The sequence below is a fragment of the Conger conger genome, chromosome 7 (genome assembly GCF_963514075.1).
Source record: "Conger conger chromosome 7, fConCon1.1, whole genome shotgun sequence".
In the NCBI taxonomy this organism is placed as follows: Eukaryota; Metazoa; Chordata; class Actinopteri; order Anguilliformes; family Congridae; genus Conger; species Conger conger.
In genome coordinates, this window is record NC_083766.1 from 45,508,155 (window position 1) to 45,524,537 (window position 16,383).

The window sequence follows — 16,383 nt, forward strand, 5'->3', positions numbered from 1 at the left end:
AGTTGTCAATGGAGGCATTGTTACAATTCCCTTTTTTTTGTGTGCAGGACATTTCAGTTGTACTCTGCTAAGCCCAAATATACATTTAAGTAATATGTTCTTATGCAGCCATATTTTTGGGAGGGGTTAGGAATTATTCAAATCTGATTTGTTAAGAAAAGGCCACGCTGCATTTTGCAGGAAAGTGTGTTGTAACTCAACCTTGTGGTACGAGTTTGAATATTAATTTTAGTCTCAAGGGCAAGTCTGAGGATAGAAATGCCTTTGGCCTTATTGTTCAACAGTATAATACAAGGAACGTTTTTATGATATATTTTTAGTCACTCTGCTTTTCGTTTATTTGAGGTCAGATCTCTCCGGCTTACAAAAATGTGCAGGATTTCTCATCCAAATTAAAGTGTGGATATACCCAAAACACACAGCACTACATGGATGCAAGAGTGGAGAGGAATTTTCTTTTTATCACGGAGGCCTACAGAAGGTACCTTTGACTTCATGGCTTGATTTTTGTCCTGACATGTAGTTTTACATTTTACATTTTAGTCATTTGGCAGACACTTTTAATCCAAAGTGATTTACAAGTGCATAGGTTCTTCCACAAGTTAAAGCATCACAAAGGGAGGTGTGTGCCTTTCTGAACTATGTCCAGCATTAACAATTCAATTTGCCGCAGGTGGACTCCAATCAATTTATAGACAAATCTCAAGGATAAATAAAGCAAACAGGATACACCAGACCACAACTTGGAGTGCCAGAGCAAAGGGTCTGAATACTGGGCGACATGGCTCAGGCAGCAAGAGCAGTTGTCTGGCAGTCGGAGGGTTGCCGGTTCAATCCCCCGCCCAGGCTGTGTCGAAGTGTCCCTGAGCAAGACACCTAACCCCCAAATGCTTCTGACGAGCTAGTTGGTGCCTTGCATGGCAGCCAATCGCTGTCGACGTGTGAGTGTATGTATGAATGGGTGAATGAGAAGCATCAATTGTACAGCGCTTTGGGTAAAGGCGCTATATAAATGCCAACCGTTTACTGTTTACCGTTTACTTAAATGGCAATATTATTCATTTAAAATGAAATCTACAACATAATAAAGTGTGCAGAAAGTGCAATGTAGGGTGAGGAGCCTTGGTCTAGGGCTCAACAGCTGCACTGATTGTGGTTAGACTTGGGTTTGAACCACCACCTTCCAGGTCCTAGTCAAACACCTTAGCCACATATGCTGGTTGTTATCTGGAAAAAATAATCTGCAGTTCACCTTGCAGTTCTCATATGACAGCTTTACCAAAAATAAATGTGTGCACATTCAGCACCAAGTCTATAATATTTCAGTGATGTTGATGTTCAAAAGCAGGGCGGCACGGATGGTGCAGTGGGTAGCACTGCCGCCTTACAGCAAGGAGGTCCTGGGTTCGAATCCCCGTCAGCCGGGGCCTCTCTGTGCGGAGTTTGCATGTTCTCCCCGTGTCTGCGTGGGTTTCCTCCGGGTACTCCGGTTTCCTCCCACAGTCCAAAGACATGCACGTTAGGCTGATTGGAGAGTCTAAATTGCCCGTAGGTATGAGTGTGTGAGTGAATGGTGTGTGTGCCCTGAGATAGACTGGCGACCTGTCCAGGGTGTATTCCTGCCTTTCGCCCAATGTGTGCTGGGATAGGCTCCAGCCCCCCTGCGACCCTGATCAGGATAAGCGGGTTCAGATAATGGATGGATGGATGGATGATGTTCAAAAGCTAGTTGCAGCTGACAGATCACATTCCTTGGGTTGAATACTCAGAAATTTAACCATTTAGATACCAGTGCAATTCTGTACTTTACCGATACATTTTACAACCACCTGGTCCCACGGGAGACTTTGTGGAAATCTTACTGGGCCTTTCTGCTGCTTGTGGTGCTGTAGCCCACCAGTTCATCCTCTCCACCCTGGCTGGACCTTCCTAATTGTGCTTCCTAAAAATCCTCTTCTTCCTTTTACATGTAATCTCTTGGGCCTGTCGTCTCTCATATGGTTTCTTATTCCATTTCTATTCTGAAGACACTCAATGTTTCTCCATTCATCCACTTGCCGCACAGGTCTCATTTTGCATCTCATCTTTTATTTCCTCCATGTACTCACCACTGCAAGACCTCTTCCTTGGTCTTGATGCTACAGAAGATCTCACTTTGAGCATGTGTACTGTATAAGAAGTCTGGTTGGTTTTAGAGGTTGTGGGTGTTTTTCAATTGACTACTAGCTGAACTGAAATTGAATTGACGACCTGAATGACTGGATTTGAATTGAACTGATAGCTTGAATTGGTTTGGTTGTAATGGAGTTTTACCCTGAACAGGAAACCATCCTTGAAATTAGCAATGGTGAGGTTATTTGGCCCCCATTTGCTCAGGTGATGTGGGTTCCCGCTTACAGGAATTGGCCCTGCGGAACCAGCTGCCTACAAGCATGGAGCTGGATGGTGGGACCCCTAACCCTGTATCCCTGCCAGGCATGTCCCAGGACATCCGGACCATGACCACCAACAGCTCAGACCCATTCCTTAACAGGTGAGCCTAGCCCTCCAGGGCCCTTTGGGGTCCACCTGCAACCCTCTTGGGGTGAACTGGGACATTTTGGCGTCAGCCAAATCCAATGCAGCAGCTGACAGTCGAAGGGAATGCAGGTGCGGCCTTCAGCTGTGCTTTGTCCTCATGGGTCCCATTGTGATCTTGTAATATAAGTGACATGAAATGTACAGAAATAGACTGAGGCCTGTTTGGCAAAGGGCATTCAAAGGACTCTGAGAGCATGAGGAAAAAGATGCTCTGGTCTGCTAAGACGAAAATTTAACTCTTTTGGCGGAACTCCAAGCACTATGTCTGGTGAACACACGAATGGTGGTATCAGCATCATGCTATGGGGGTGCTTCTCAGAGACAGGGAGACTGGTCAGAATTAAGTTAAGGATGAAGGCAGTCAAACACAGAGAGGTCCTTGAACAAAACCTGCTCCAGAGTTCACAGGACCTCAGACTGGGGGTGACGGTTCACCTTTCAGCACGACTATCACCCTAAGCATACAGTCAAGACAACACTGGAGTGGCTTCAGGATACTGTCCTTGAGTGGCCCAGCCAAAGCCCAGACTTAAACCCCATAGAACATCTGCGGAGAGACCTGAAAATGGCTGTTCCTATCCAGTCTGGTGGAGCTTGAGAGTATCTGCCAGGAAGAATGGGATAAACGGCCCAAATCCAGGTGTGCAACTCTTGTAGAGACTAATATGACTTAGAGATTTCAGTTTTAGATTTTTTAAAATAATTTTGCAAACATTTATAAAAACATGTTTTCATTTTATTATTATGGGTTATTGAGTATAGATTGATGGACAAAAATGGAAATTTTATCAATTTCAAATTAAATCTACAATACAGACAAAGTGAGCAAAAGGAGAAGCTCTGAATACTTTCTGAAGCCATTGGTTTTGTACAAACTGTCCCAAGTAAACATCAGTTTGCTGAACATAAATTGCTGACCATCAGTACTGCCAGTCTTCTCTGCATTTACACCAGCCAGTGAACTATTATGTTCCCTATTGTGGCAAAAATGCCCTGAATTCACCACTGGTCTGCTGTAAAACTGATGAGAAAAAATGCCAGTCAATGAAATGAACCCAGGCTGACATTACATTTGCTCCCTGAGCTTGTGTACACTCCAAACTCCAGGCTTCTAAGCAGCCCATACTGTATGTCAGGTACAGCGTTGCCAACTCCTGGCTGACGAATAAGCAATATTGCCATTCTTATCTGACCTTGTCTTATCTTATCTGACACCAGCAGCATGATGTTCTTAGCAGTGGGTCAACATCTTGCTGTAGACGGAATTCTCAATCAAACATTGTCCAGAGGGCATTGCATGATATATTGTGATTTATTGGTATTTATTGAAGGATTCATGGTGCCTTCAATGAAAACCGAATCACCAACACCAACTTCTTATACAACCCCAAACTTGCACTGATCCTCCACCATGCATACTTGATTGTGGACATGGTTCAGAGAGTCTCTTCAATCTATAAATCCTTACTTTAGGCTCATTGGTCCATAAATCCTTACTCTACATCTCAGCAGTCCAGTTTTGGCGTACTAGACCAAATTTTCTTTTTTTGTCTATTTCCTTTTGTCTTTTTTTTGCAGATTTTTGACATCATTTCAGACCTATAGCATTGAGTTGTCTTCTCACAGTAGCAGGATTGTTGCCTGCGGTTTCTTCAGATCTTTAACAGTGGAGCTTGATTCTTTTTTGGTGAACACAACTGGTGGAACAACTAGTGGGGTGCACAAAAGAAAGAGTGGACAGATATTGATACATTTGATACTGGTTAATTTATACTAGGCTTTTCTATAATTTTCTCTTATGTTTCCTACTTTATTGTATATTCACAACTGTCAATTTAGATTGTATTTGCGGGTAGATATGCAGTTATAAACCATGAAATAAAAGTAATAAAAAGTAACGACAAAAAAGAAATACATGTGCACAATGTAATTGAAAATATTGCATAACACAGCATTTATCTCTGGTTACCCTCCTGGAGACAGTCCATGGCTCATCTCAAGCAACTGTTTGTATCTGTTGATTTGTCATGTCATTTTTTTAATGGTTTGCAGTGCCAGTGGTAACTTCCACTCCAGGGATGAAAGCACAGACAGTGGACTGAGTGTGAGCAGCTACAGCATCCCACGCACGCCGGATGACTTCCTAAACTGTGTGGATGAGATGGAGACAGGTAGGTGCCATGGATATGTGTCGGTGGCTAACCCCCCTCAGCTTTGGTGGCCAAGATGCCTACATCCTGTAATTGTTGGACAGTGGAAATATGTAGCTTAAGTGGAGAAAATATAATAATGAATGAAAGGGTTTATACACTATATTGCCAAAAGTATTCACTCAGCTATCCAAATCATTGAATTCAGGTGTTCCAATCACGTCCATGTGTATAAAATCAAGCACCTAGGCATGCAGACTTCTACAAGCATTTGTGAAAGAATGGGTTGCTCTCAGGAGCTCAGTGAATTCCAGTGTGGTACCGTGATAGGATGCCACCTGTGCAATAAGTCCAGTCGTGAAATTTCCTCACTACTAAATATTCCACAATCAACTGTTAGTGGTACTATAACAAAGTGGAAGCGATTGGGAACGACAGCAACTCAGCCACGAAGTGGTAGGCCACGTAAAATCACAGAGCGGGGTCAGCGGATGCAATAGCTACAGACCTCCAAACTTCATGTGAACTTCAGATGCATCCAAGCCTTACATCACCAAGCGCAATGCAAAGCGTTGGATGCAGTGATGTAAAGCACACCGCCACTGGACTCTAGAGCAGTGGAGACGTGTTCTCTGGAGTGACGAATAACGCTTCTCCGTCTGGCCATCTGATGGACAAGTCTGGGTTTGGCGGTTGCCAGGAGAACGGTACTTGTCTGACTGCATTGTGCCAAGTGTAAATTTTGGTGGAGGGGGGATTATGGTGTGGGGTTGTTTTTCAGGAGTTGGGCTTGGCCCCTTAGTTCCAGTCAAAGGAACTCTTAATGCTTCACCATACCAAGACATTTTGGACAATTTTATGCTCCCAACATTGTGGGAACAGTTTGGAGATGGCCCCTACCTGTTCCAACATGACTGCGCACCAGTGCACAAAGCAAGGGCCATAAAGACATGGATGAGCGAGTTCGGTGTGGAAGAACTTGACTGGCCTGCACAGAGTCCTGACCTCAACCCGATAGAACACCTTTGGGATGAATTAGAGCGGAGACTACGAGCCAGGCCTTCTCGTCCAACATCAGTGTCTGATCTCAGAAATGCACTTCTGGAAGAATGGTCAAAAATTCCCATAAACACACTCCTAAACCTTGTGGAAAGCCTTCCTAGAAGAGTTGAAGCTGTTATAGCTGGGTGGGCCGACATCATATTAAATCCTATGGTTTAAGAATGGGATGTCACTCACGTTCATATGCGTGTGAAGGCAGACGAGCGAATACTTTTGGCAATATAGTGTATATAGCCATCCGAAAATTATGCAAAAACATGTCACATAGGAAATCACAATTTCCCAACAACTCAGGAAAATAGCACTGACTCTAAAATATAACTTTTTTTTTTTTACTTGAATCATTATGGATCAATCGAAATGATTGATACGGAAATGTAAAAAACGGAAATGTGATTGATATGGAAATGTAAAAAACACGAAAACTATAATCTGTATATACTGTATGTGTCCCTGTCTCACTCTATTATAAATGGACCTTTTCTTATGCAGGTGACTCCGTAGGCCCCACCCCCATGGCCACCCAGCCCAGCCGTTTCCCAGACTACCTGGACACTATCCCAGGCACGCACGTAGACCTGGGCACTGTAGAGAGTGAGAGCATGGCGGTAGAGGGCGAGGAGCTGATGCCCAGCCTGCAGGAGTCACTCAGCTCCGACATACTCAATGACATGGAGTCTGTGCTGGCAGCTACCAAAATCGACAAGGAGAGCTTCCTCACATGGTTATAGAGAAGGGGATGGGAGTGGGGCAGGACTGGGGTGGGGCCAAGGGCAACTCCTACTAACCAACCAACATCCCTCTCCAACCCCCTACCCACTTTCTCACAGTGGTCATCGCTGCCATGTAGATACTCAGTTGCGCCTCTGAAAGTATGTAAAATGGTCTTTCCAGCAGAACTTTTCAGGTGCTACTTTTGAAATGTTTCCCTCCCTGGATGTTGGGAGATGGAAGGAGAGGAACATGGCAGGGCTCACTGGCTCATGACCTGGGGGTTTGATGGGACCTGAGAGCCCAGAAATTGAAGCCCTCCAGCTCCTGCTTCCTCTGTGTAGCTCCGTCTGTAGAGGCCTTGGTTTAGCTGTGCTTGTATGTTCGTGAGTGTCTATGTGTGTGTGTTTGTGCAGAGGAGTATGCATGTGACAGCAAAACAAAAAGTGAATCATATGAAGCCTGACTGTACAATCATCAGAATTGAGTCACATCTGAAAACTTTTTAGATGCTGGGAAAACTGTAAAATACACCTGTGGTGCCTATTAGGATCTCAAGAAAAAGTCTAACTGAAAATATACAATCAAATGAAATAATCATTTTATTCTGAACATTGTGTTTTTTTCTGTTTTTTTTTTTTTACATTGTCGAATCTGCTGGAATTTTACTGGTGTTTAAATGGGTACAGTTTCCAAATAATTTTTGGTGTACATCTTTACTCTCCTCAGAACCAATCAACATTCATGACCTTCCTTATCTGTGGCCACATTTCATCTATACCAATGTGAAAAAGCCCTACAGCCTGGACTACATTTTGCTTATGATATTTTGAACCATTTGTGGGGTTTTGTTTTTATTTGTTTTTAATATTATCAATCTTTCATTTTCATGAGCCTGTCTATACAAAAATGATGTAGCTAAAGTGAAAAGACCAACCTCAGTACTGATTTGGTATCAGCATGTCAGAAGGTCTGGTGTGGGTGGAGCTTGTTGCTGATGATACTGGATTGTGTGTATGAAGGGGGGGAGCATGGCTGAGTGTTTCCATTTTACAAATACTGCTGCTTTGGCTGTGCTGCCAATTTTAAGTATACCTTATTCATCCAAGTGCCTTCAGTTGTTTTTGAGAAGATAAACAAGTGCTATATGGATTGTTCCTAATCTTGTGACAATTTCCTTGATGATGATGTGTTGGAGGACAAGCCGCCATAACCCATTCATTTCTGTGGTAAAACATGGGGTTAAACTACGCCTAATTGACATGACATCCATTACAAAATATTATGATGGTGCTCAGTCAATATCACTTTTCATATAAAGTTTGGATGGTTGGCCTGTAACAGAAAAAAACAAAGATCTAAGGGGGGGAAACTTCACTGCTGCAGCAACTCTCTGTGTGCCCTCTGTAGGACTGGGTTGCACCAGCTGCACTTCAGTTCAAACGTAGCCTAGTTAGCTATAACTTTAAATTCTACTAATACTCTTGATTTATGCATTAGTAACATAAAAGCGGTGACACAACAGAAATAAGCTAACAAGGTAACTAGCTAACAGTCCTATAGCCTACACTCAGCAGGTGTGATCACATAGTCACTCATGAACTGTAAAACGGATTTTCTACACACAGCATAATTTTTTCGGTAACACCATGGCATTTTGCAACTCAGTAGTCAAGTAGAGGTTTCATTTATGTATATGATATTTCAGTAGCGATCTAGCTAGCAAACTAGCTACGATGGCAAGTGCAAGATGGTAATTAAATCTTAGTAATGACTTTACATCCAGAAGAGTTGGGATATGTCCAGTTAGGATATATACGTAATCAAGGTGCCACAACATTTATCAGCTGGTTTTGTTGGAAAGTACTTTGTAGCGCCCGTAAAACTGGTCCTTGGGATCTTTCAACCCACTGGTTAGCTTGAATGTGAGGAGTTGTATGGTAGAATGCATTAAAAGTAAGCTTACCAGTTACAATGATCCGAACAAACTGGTGTATGGTCTACTTATATTGCAAATCCACCTTGCTCTTCTTTCTGTTGACAACATTACATTTTCTTATCACCGGTGGGTATTAATCTTTGGATAACCAAAAAAAGACAATAAACTGCACAGAAATTAACCTTACAGAATCTGTTCTTGACAGAAAAAGACATTGAGTTCTATGGTAGGTTGTCCTCCACGGGTCAACGCCACATGGTTTGTGACGTATTAAGAATGATCCATATATTGGGCTTCTGAATTATTGGCACTCCTAATGAACATGGAGAACATGGAAAAAATATCTATATTTTATGTGCAAACATATGGAACGACTATATACTTTCATTTGAATACATTTACTCTCATGTTTTTTATTTAGAAGTCTCATTTCTTCTGAAAACCACATGTGCCAAAATTGAACATTTTGGCCATACACACCCTTGACATGTTTCACAAATGGAATGAATACAAGGAGACTCACCTTACTGTGAAATATGGTGGTGGATCATTGATGTTTTGGAGATCCAGACTTAATTCCCTTGAAAAATCTGTTGTCTGAGCTGAAGAGGGGGGGTATCCCAAGGATATCAATTATTCTGAAAAGTTCTGCATGGAGGAATGTTCAAACATCCCTCCAAATGTGTTCTCTAACCTTATTACATATTATTATTACAAACCTGTTTTTTGGAGAATTTTTTTTTTTTATTATTAGAAAAATGTATGTTCCTTTGAATCATTAATAAAGCACACTGCTTTACACATTTTGGGTAAAAATCATGCCAATAACAATTTTTTTTAGTTTACAGTTTTGTGAGTGCCAATAATTATTGAGCCCAATATATGTTCTGCAGCACCAGTCTATATATAGCCAGATGTTCTGAACATGACCATAACCCTTTCTGCATATTTAGTAATCATGAGCATATTTTTGTTATTATACATAAGGTTTACAGGGGGTAGGTTTTTTACACCTAACTTCTACAGTCTTATTTAAGTCTGATTTGTCCCTGTTTTTTCCCTTTATTTGCTTGGTTCTCATTATCTTTTAAGTTGGGTTGTTCAATGAATGAGCAAAATATGTTGCTGATCTTGTGGATGGGTTTTAGGCGTATTTTAATGGGGAGTTGTGGTTCAGGCTTACTTTCAGCACATGGTCTAGAACTGAGATCTCTCAACCTCAAAAATGAACCTAAAATACATTTGAATTCCTCATTTAAAAAGAAATGGAAACCTTTCAGATGCTGTGCCATCTGCCGTGATGGTGCTTTTTAAATCTAAGTGGGGGGCATTGGTTTGATTGAAGTAGTGACATTTATTGTACTGATATCTTAATCTCCTATTTAATCTCTCATCTTAAACATGGGTTTATGAACTCAAACACGAAGCTTGCAGCGCAAAATGTGGCCTGATGAGAGTATGTTGGTGCAGTTGCAGTCTGCCTGAAATTAACCTGTTATTAAAACAGTAGCAGTGTCCCATGAAAAAAAAGTTAGCAACCCTAGTGGAATCTCAATTCACAAAAGCCCTACTAAAAGTCACATTGTTTACCTGTAAACTTTTAATGCGGCCATTTCAAGTGCCACTTATGCTACAGTATGCTTACTGATTCCATGTCAATTTCCCCACACAAGAACTGCCTCCTGTCGCAAAAAAAAGAGATATTACCTGGTAGCTAAAGAAATGGCCCTGAAAAACAGTATTTTGCAGACCACAGTTGTCCTTAAAGTGAACCTTATAGGAAAAAATGATCAAAATACGTGTTAGCTGGTTTGAGGATCAGGTAGTCAATGGCTTGTGGATTAGTGCAGTTATATGGGATTTAGCGGTAATCCTGACTTTGTTTTGTATTATACTTTTTTTAATCAATGGCGAACAAGCAGTACAATGGAAATTGATGATCTGGATTTATTTTCTTTTTATCAAGGCTTCCAAAGAGTATTTTATTTCCTTTTGAGCAAAGAACAAAAACTATTTGTTATCAACCTTGTTTTTGTATAAGCTAAACACACACAAACACACACACACACACACACACACAGATAACTGTTTTATTAGATGGGAGATTTATTAGAAGTTTTGGATACAAGATGTCATATTTTCTTGCCAAGCTGTTAAGCATTTAACCTGTGTCATAATGATTTGGGTTTGTGGAAAACAAGTGCACCACCCATAATTCTTTGTCTTATGTTTACAATCTAAGCAAGTGAGTATTGTGGCTGTTGAGGGATGATGACTTTAAAAACACTTCCTTTATTGGCAGTAAGTACTTTTTTGTTGTCAGATGTTTACATGGTGAAAACACTATGAAAAGAACAGAAGACCACCATGTGTTATGATGTCCTCAAAGCCACAGCTATTTTCTTTATTGTATTACTTTTTATGCATGATTTTATGCATCAGGGAAACCTGATCATCGTCCTGCATGGAATGGTTTTGATTTTTAATTTTGGTTGATTGTATGGATATTGGGGAACCCAAAAGACAGCCATTTATTAGATCAATATGGAGTAGCAGTCTATTCAACCTTTGCATTCAAACATGGTTTATTTGATATTAAGTGTAGCTTTGTTATTAGGTGGGAACAGATCCAGTGTTGGAGCTGAATAATGCAACGAAATATAAATAAGTATAACTTTTGAAAATTGATGGTACAAGACTGTTATATTTTTATCACTTAAGCATGCCTTTATACATAGTAGTTTGTCATTGTCAGAATATATAGTCACTGATGGCTGTCTGTATGTAGCGGTAGGACTAATCACACATTTTAAAGGTTTCATATCTAGATATTCATAAATGCACACAATTAATTTATATTCAACAATAATGATTTTTTTAAATAGATGTATGTGCATGTATGTTGGCATAAACTGTTGTATTTTATCTCTTTATATAATACTTATAATACTTATTGGCTTATTGTGGAATAAAGTATATACTTTGTGATAATGTTTGTTTTATTCATGTTATGTAAACTGCCAATGCCAGGTCATTCAAGCAGTTGAATACATCAGTGGCCACCGGCAACACGTTCCAGCAGTTATGCTTGACACATTCTGACATGAACCACAAATGACACATTTCACCAGTTATGCTGGACCTGTTTCCCCAGTTATGCTCAACACATTCCACCAGGTATACTTGACTATTCCACCAGTTACGCTTGACACAATCCGCCATTATTTCTTGTCACTTTCCACCAGTTTTCCTACACACATTGCAGCAGTCATACTGCACACAGGTAATCTTGACACATTCTGCAAGTTATTCTTGGCATTGTTGACCCCCGCTCCCCAAGCCTAACATCCTGTTCCTCTAATTGGAGAGTGTGTTCCAGAAACACATGAATGACACTGTTGGATTGTTGGAATAGGTTGACAATTACCACAGGCACCTTACTTCAGCAGAGGAAGCCCATGTCCTTGTTTTGATTAAGAGCAGTGACCGGATATTCTCCATAAAAATGTTCTGGCTGTGCTCAATCAACTGAATTTATTGATCAAATTACTCAATTACTTTTTCACATATGAAAAAAGGGTTTTTGAATTTTTCCTTTTAAAAAATGAGTGTGAAATATATGCAGTCATAGAGGAAAATCAGGAAGTGCGCAAATACTTTTTTATAGTACTGTACAATACAATGTACAGTGTATGTTAGAAAGACTGTAAGATCTGCATATAGATGGTACTGTATATGCTATTCCAGAATAATATTATTGCAATATGACACTAAATTCACTAATATTCAGCTACATTTTCTATTTTCAGGGTGACGACAGTGAATTTAGTACAGTGTGTTTTCTAGCGCCCCCAAATGCGTCTCACACTACACAGCATACAGCACAATGAACTAAAATCTGTCACTTCATCTGGTGACACTTACAATGCCCTCCATAATGTATCGCACCAATCATTTATTTATTTGCCTCTGTACTCCACAATTAGAGATTTTTAATAAAAGCAAATCACATGTGGTTAAAATGCACAATGCATTTGGCTTCACCATGTAGAAATCACAGGAGTGTTGACAGGTCATGGACATCAGTAAGTCATGGCATGCAAAGGATATGCAACAAAATACTGAACAGGACTACCCAGACATTATGGAGGGCACTCTATGTTGCAAGATGTTCTTTGCCTTCTTTCAAAAATGTTCCTTTAATGTCTGTGCCATCTCCTTCACTGATGTGCTCAAGAGAATCCTATTGTAGAGGCCTGAGGCCTTTCTCCTCTTTTTTTCCCTTTCTTTCTACTCCTAGCTCCACCCATTGGGAGAGGCTAGAAAAGGGGCAAGAAAAATAAATTAAGACTGGGAAATCGCAAAAATTTGAATTAGGCAAATTTTATGTTCTTGCTCCTTCAAACGGATATTAGGAAGTATTTTTCCACACAGCGAGTTGTCAATGTGTGGAATAGCTTACCAGTGCATGTACTGGAGGCAGAAACAGTCAGGGTTTTCAAGACCAGGCTTGATACAGTGTTAGATTCTATTTAGCTCTTAGCCAAATTAGGCAGTAGGTACACGTAGGGGTAGGAAAAGGTGAGCATTGCTGGGCTGAATGGCCTGTTCGCCAGTACCTTATGTTATGTAAGTTCCAGACAGGGCAGATGGCAAGAGGTGGATCCACAGGTCTATCATTTATTTAAAACATAAAGCTTTCCAGAAAAAATATTTTTTACATTACATTAATGGCTTTTGGCAGATGCTCTTATCCAGAGCAACATACAATTGATTAGACTAAGCAGTAGGGATGTGACAAATCATCAGTTTTTGTAATAGGTTACCAACCCATTTTTCAAATGGTTAACCGGTTAACCGATACTGCTTATGACCGCTATGGGTCGTATCTTTTTAAAAATATATTTACATTCCACAAATTAAAGCATCACATCCATAACTAATAAAATACACATGAAGTGCTGTTCTAAACAAAAAATACAGTCATCGTAAGTGCAAATTATTTAATTTTTTTGACAAGAGGGATATCAGAAAGGGGGGGTTGCAGCATTCTGGATCAGCTGGAGGGGCTTGATGGCACAAGCTGGGAGACCGGTTGCAGTAATCCCGGCGGGAAATGACGAGTGCCTGGACTAGGAGCTGGGTGGCTTTCTCCGTCAGGAGATGACGGATACGGCATATATTGCAGAGGAAGAACCTGCAGGTTCTGGCAGTGGAAGATACATGTGGAGCCAGGGTGAGGCAGATTCTTGGCCGTATGCTTTACATTACATTACATTACATTACATTATTGGCATTTTGGCAGACGCTCTTATCCAGAGCGACGTACAGTTGATTAGACTAAGCAGGAGACAACCCTCCCCTGGAGCAATGCTGGGTTAACGGCCTTGCTCAAGGGCCCAACGGTTGAACGGATCTTATTGTGGCTACACCGGGATTAGAACCACCAACCTTGTGTGTCCCAGTCATTTACCTTAACCACTACGCTACAGGCCGTATGCGAGGAGGATACTACAAAGTCCTCAACAATCAGTGAGAGGTCGATTGTCGGAGAAGACTTAGATGTAGAGATGTAGATAGCAGGGATGTAGAGAAGCTCAGTCTTGGCAAGGTTAAGCTTCAGGTGGTGGGAAGTAATCCATGCAGAGATATCAGCCAAGCAGGCAGAGATCTGTGTGGTGACCTGGGTATTGGGGGGGGAAGGAAAGAAAGAGTTGGGTGTCATCGGCATAAGAAGAATTTTTTTTTTTTTAATTTACTGAATTACTGAGAAGTTTAATTGCATTTTCAATGGGCCATCTCAATAGTTAAATGTCAACATTGTAAGTCCGATAATGGTAAGTCAGCCTAATTGCCAAATTTCAATATTTACATTGACATTGTGCAGTGTAACCTCACAGTTGCAGAAATCCCTGTAGTTTAGGTGTGTAATTTTTTTTAATGCATCGGTTGAAATGATAATTCTTCATGTTTTCATCCCTCGTCCCTATGGCTTCTGCCTGATAGACTTGATTGGCATGTAATCTGTAAATATGCCGCTGTGAACAACTTTGTTACAGACCGGGTTGTGCAGTCAGAATTCTGTGGTCACACATTATTTGGTTGATAGAATATAACACCGGGTCCTTTTTACCATGAGGCGACTGGTCTAATGATTTTACTTTCCTGCCAATACAGGTATCGGTACAATTTTATATATTTTTATGTAACAGTAAACAGTAAACAGCATTTTATATTCCAATGCATTTTATATAGCGTGGGACAATCGTGGTGGGGAGATTAACGCGTCCATTTTTTGTTGAAAGCGGGGAATTTTCACTTTCAATATCCGATGGATAAATAGTCTAATGATATTGTATTGCTTCATTTATTTTTATGTAGATACGGCATAGTGGAAAGCGAAGTTTAATTTGCTGTTAGTTTGAATACGCGTGTCAACGAATGAACACAAATGAAGAAACGCCATAGAATAAGCCATAAGTGAACTAACATCTACAGATTTAAAACACACAAAAAATATTTGACAACTATACCACTGTAGCATTCAATTCCATGCGGTGTTTGCATTCTTAACCCTCTGAAATGGCCGCCGATTGCTTGTGGACAGTGTATTGTAATATTTACTGCAACATTTGTCCAATAATGTATTGCTTTGTTTATTTGTAGATACAGCATAGTGGAAAGCTACGTTCAGTTTGCGGGTAGTTTGAATTTGCATGTCAATGAATAAACACGGATCTTCTGTGAACCTTAAGAAAAGACACAGCGTTACAATAAGCCATAAGTCAACCAACAGCTACAGAAATGATTTGATAACTCTAATACTGTACCATTAATTTAATCAACGGTTATCAGTTATCAATTTTTTGTAACAGGTTACAAATCAGTTTAAGTTAACCGTTTATCTGTTCACACCCCTACTAAGTATGAGACAATCCTACCCTGGAGCAATGTAGGGTTAAGGGCCTTGCTCAAGGGCCCAACAGCCATGCGGATCGTATTGTGGCTACACTGGGGATCGAACCACCGACCTTGCAGGTCCCAGTCATGTACTTTAACCACTATGCTACAGGCCACCCTGTACTTCTGCAAAGGATGCACAGATGTTTTCTAGCTCAAATGAAAGATTAGAGGTTCCTAACTTCTACTTATAGCTCCTAGAATAAATATTTAACGGGTTGGAATGACCTTAAAGATGGTGGAACCTTGATCAATTTTCAGGTCAGGAGCAAGGAGAAAAATAAGAGATGGGGCTGGTATGACCTCAATCTCTCTTATTTTTCTCCTCTTTTTTGGTTGCTAGGGTCATGGAGAACAAGTTTGTGTATATGGATTGTGTACCAACATGGAAAACCTCAGAATTTTATCCAAAAATACACATTAGATTTTCAGTCACTTTTTATACCTTGTCTATACGAGTGAATACAATCAAGAAGAGGAGAGAATAGTTTCTGAGCAGGAAGGGAACCTAACCTAACTCAAAGCTGTAGATTTTTTGTTTTGCTTTTTCATTTTTTAAAGTGTTTTCCAATCCAGAGCCACTGAAATGTGGATGCACAACTATTAGAACATGTGACTGAAGTATAAACTGAGCCTGACGTCTCTAGTGTCTACCACTAGGTGGAGACATCTGACTAATCCTGCTTTTGTTCCACAGGAAATTCAGTGCTGGATTCTGGAACAGAATAACTTTGTATTTATTTGCAGTGACCCTTCAGTGGACCCAAACCATGCCAGAAACATGCCCCGGCATGTCATGTTTTTCTCTGTTGCAATTTACATCCTATCAAGCTCAGAATACTGTATAAACATAAGTGGTGTTGCCCACAGCTTACTTGTTTGTTTTGTGGAGCATTTTGGCCAATTGTATGGACAGGAATTCCTAGGGTAAAACATGCATGGGTTGGTACATTTAAATGAGGATGTTAAACATCATGGCAA

The 16,383-nt window shown here is 40.5% G+C and overlaps 1 protein-coding gene across 2 annotated transcripts in view; it reads left to right on the top strand.

The window, feature by feature from the left end:
• The window catches only part of LOC133133658 (transcriptional coactivator YAP1-like), a 47,918-nt gene extending 36,485 nt beyond the window's left edge, over positions 1–11,433 (top strand). The window contains exons 6-8 of one of the 2 annotated variants that reach the window (XM_061249780.1): positions 2,400–2,533; positions 4,633–4,751; positions 6,285–11,433. In XM_061249780.1, the coding sequence (XP_061105764.1) occupies positions 2,400–2,533; positions 4,633–4,751; positions 6,285–6,523 (492 nt within the window). In that variant the 3' untranslated portion in view covers positions 6,524–11,433. Of the gene's footprint in view, positions 1–350; positions 482–2,399; positions 2,534–4,632; positions 4,752–6,284 lie in introns of those variants that run through there. The other variant, XM_061249781.1, reaches the window with a different exon arrangement.
• The last annotated feature ends 4,950 nt before the right edge of the window (positions 11,434–16,383 follow it).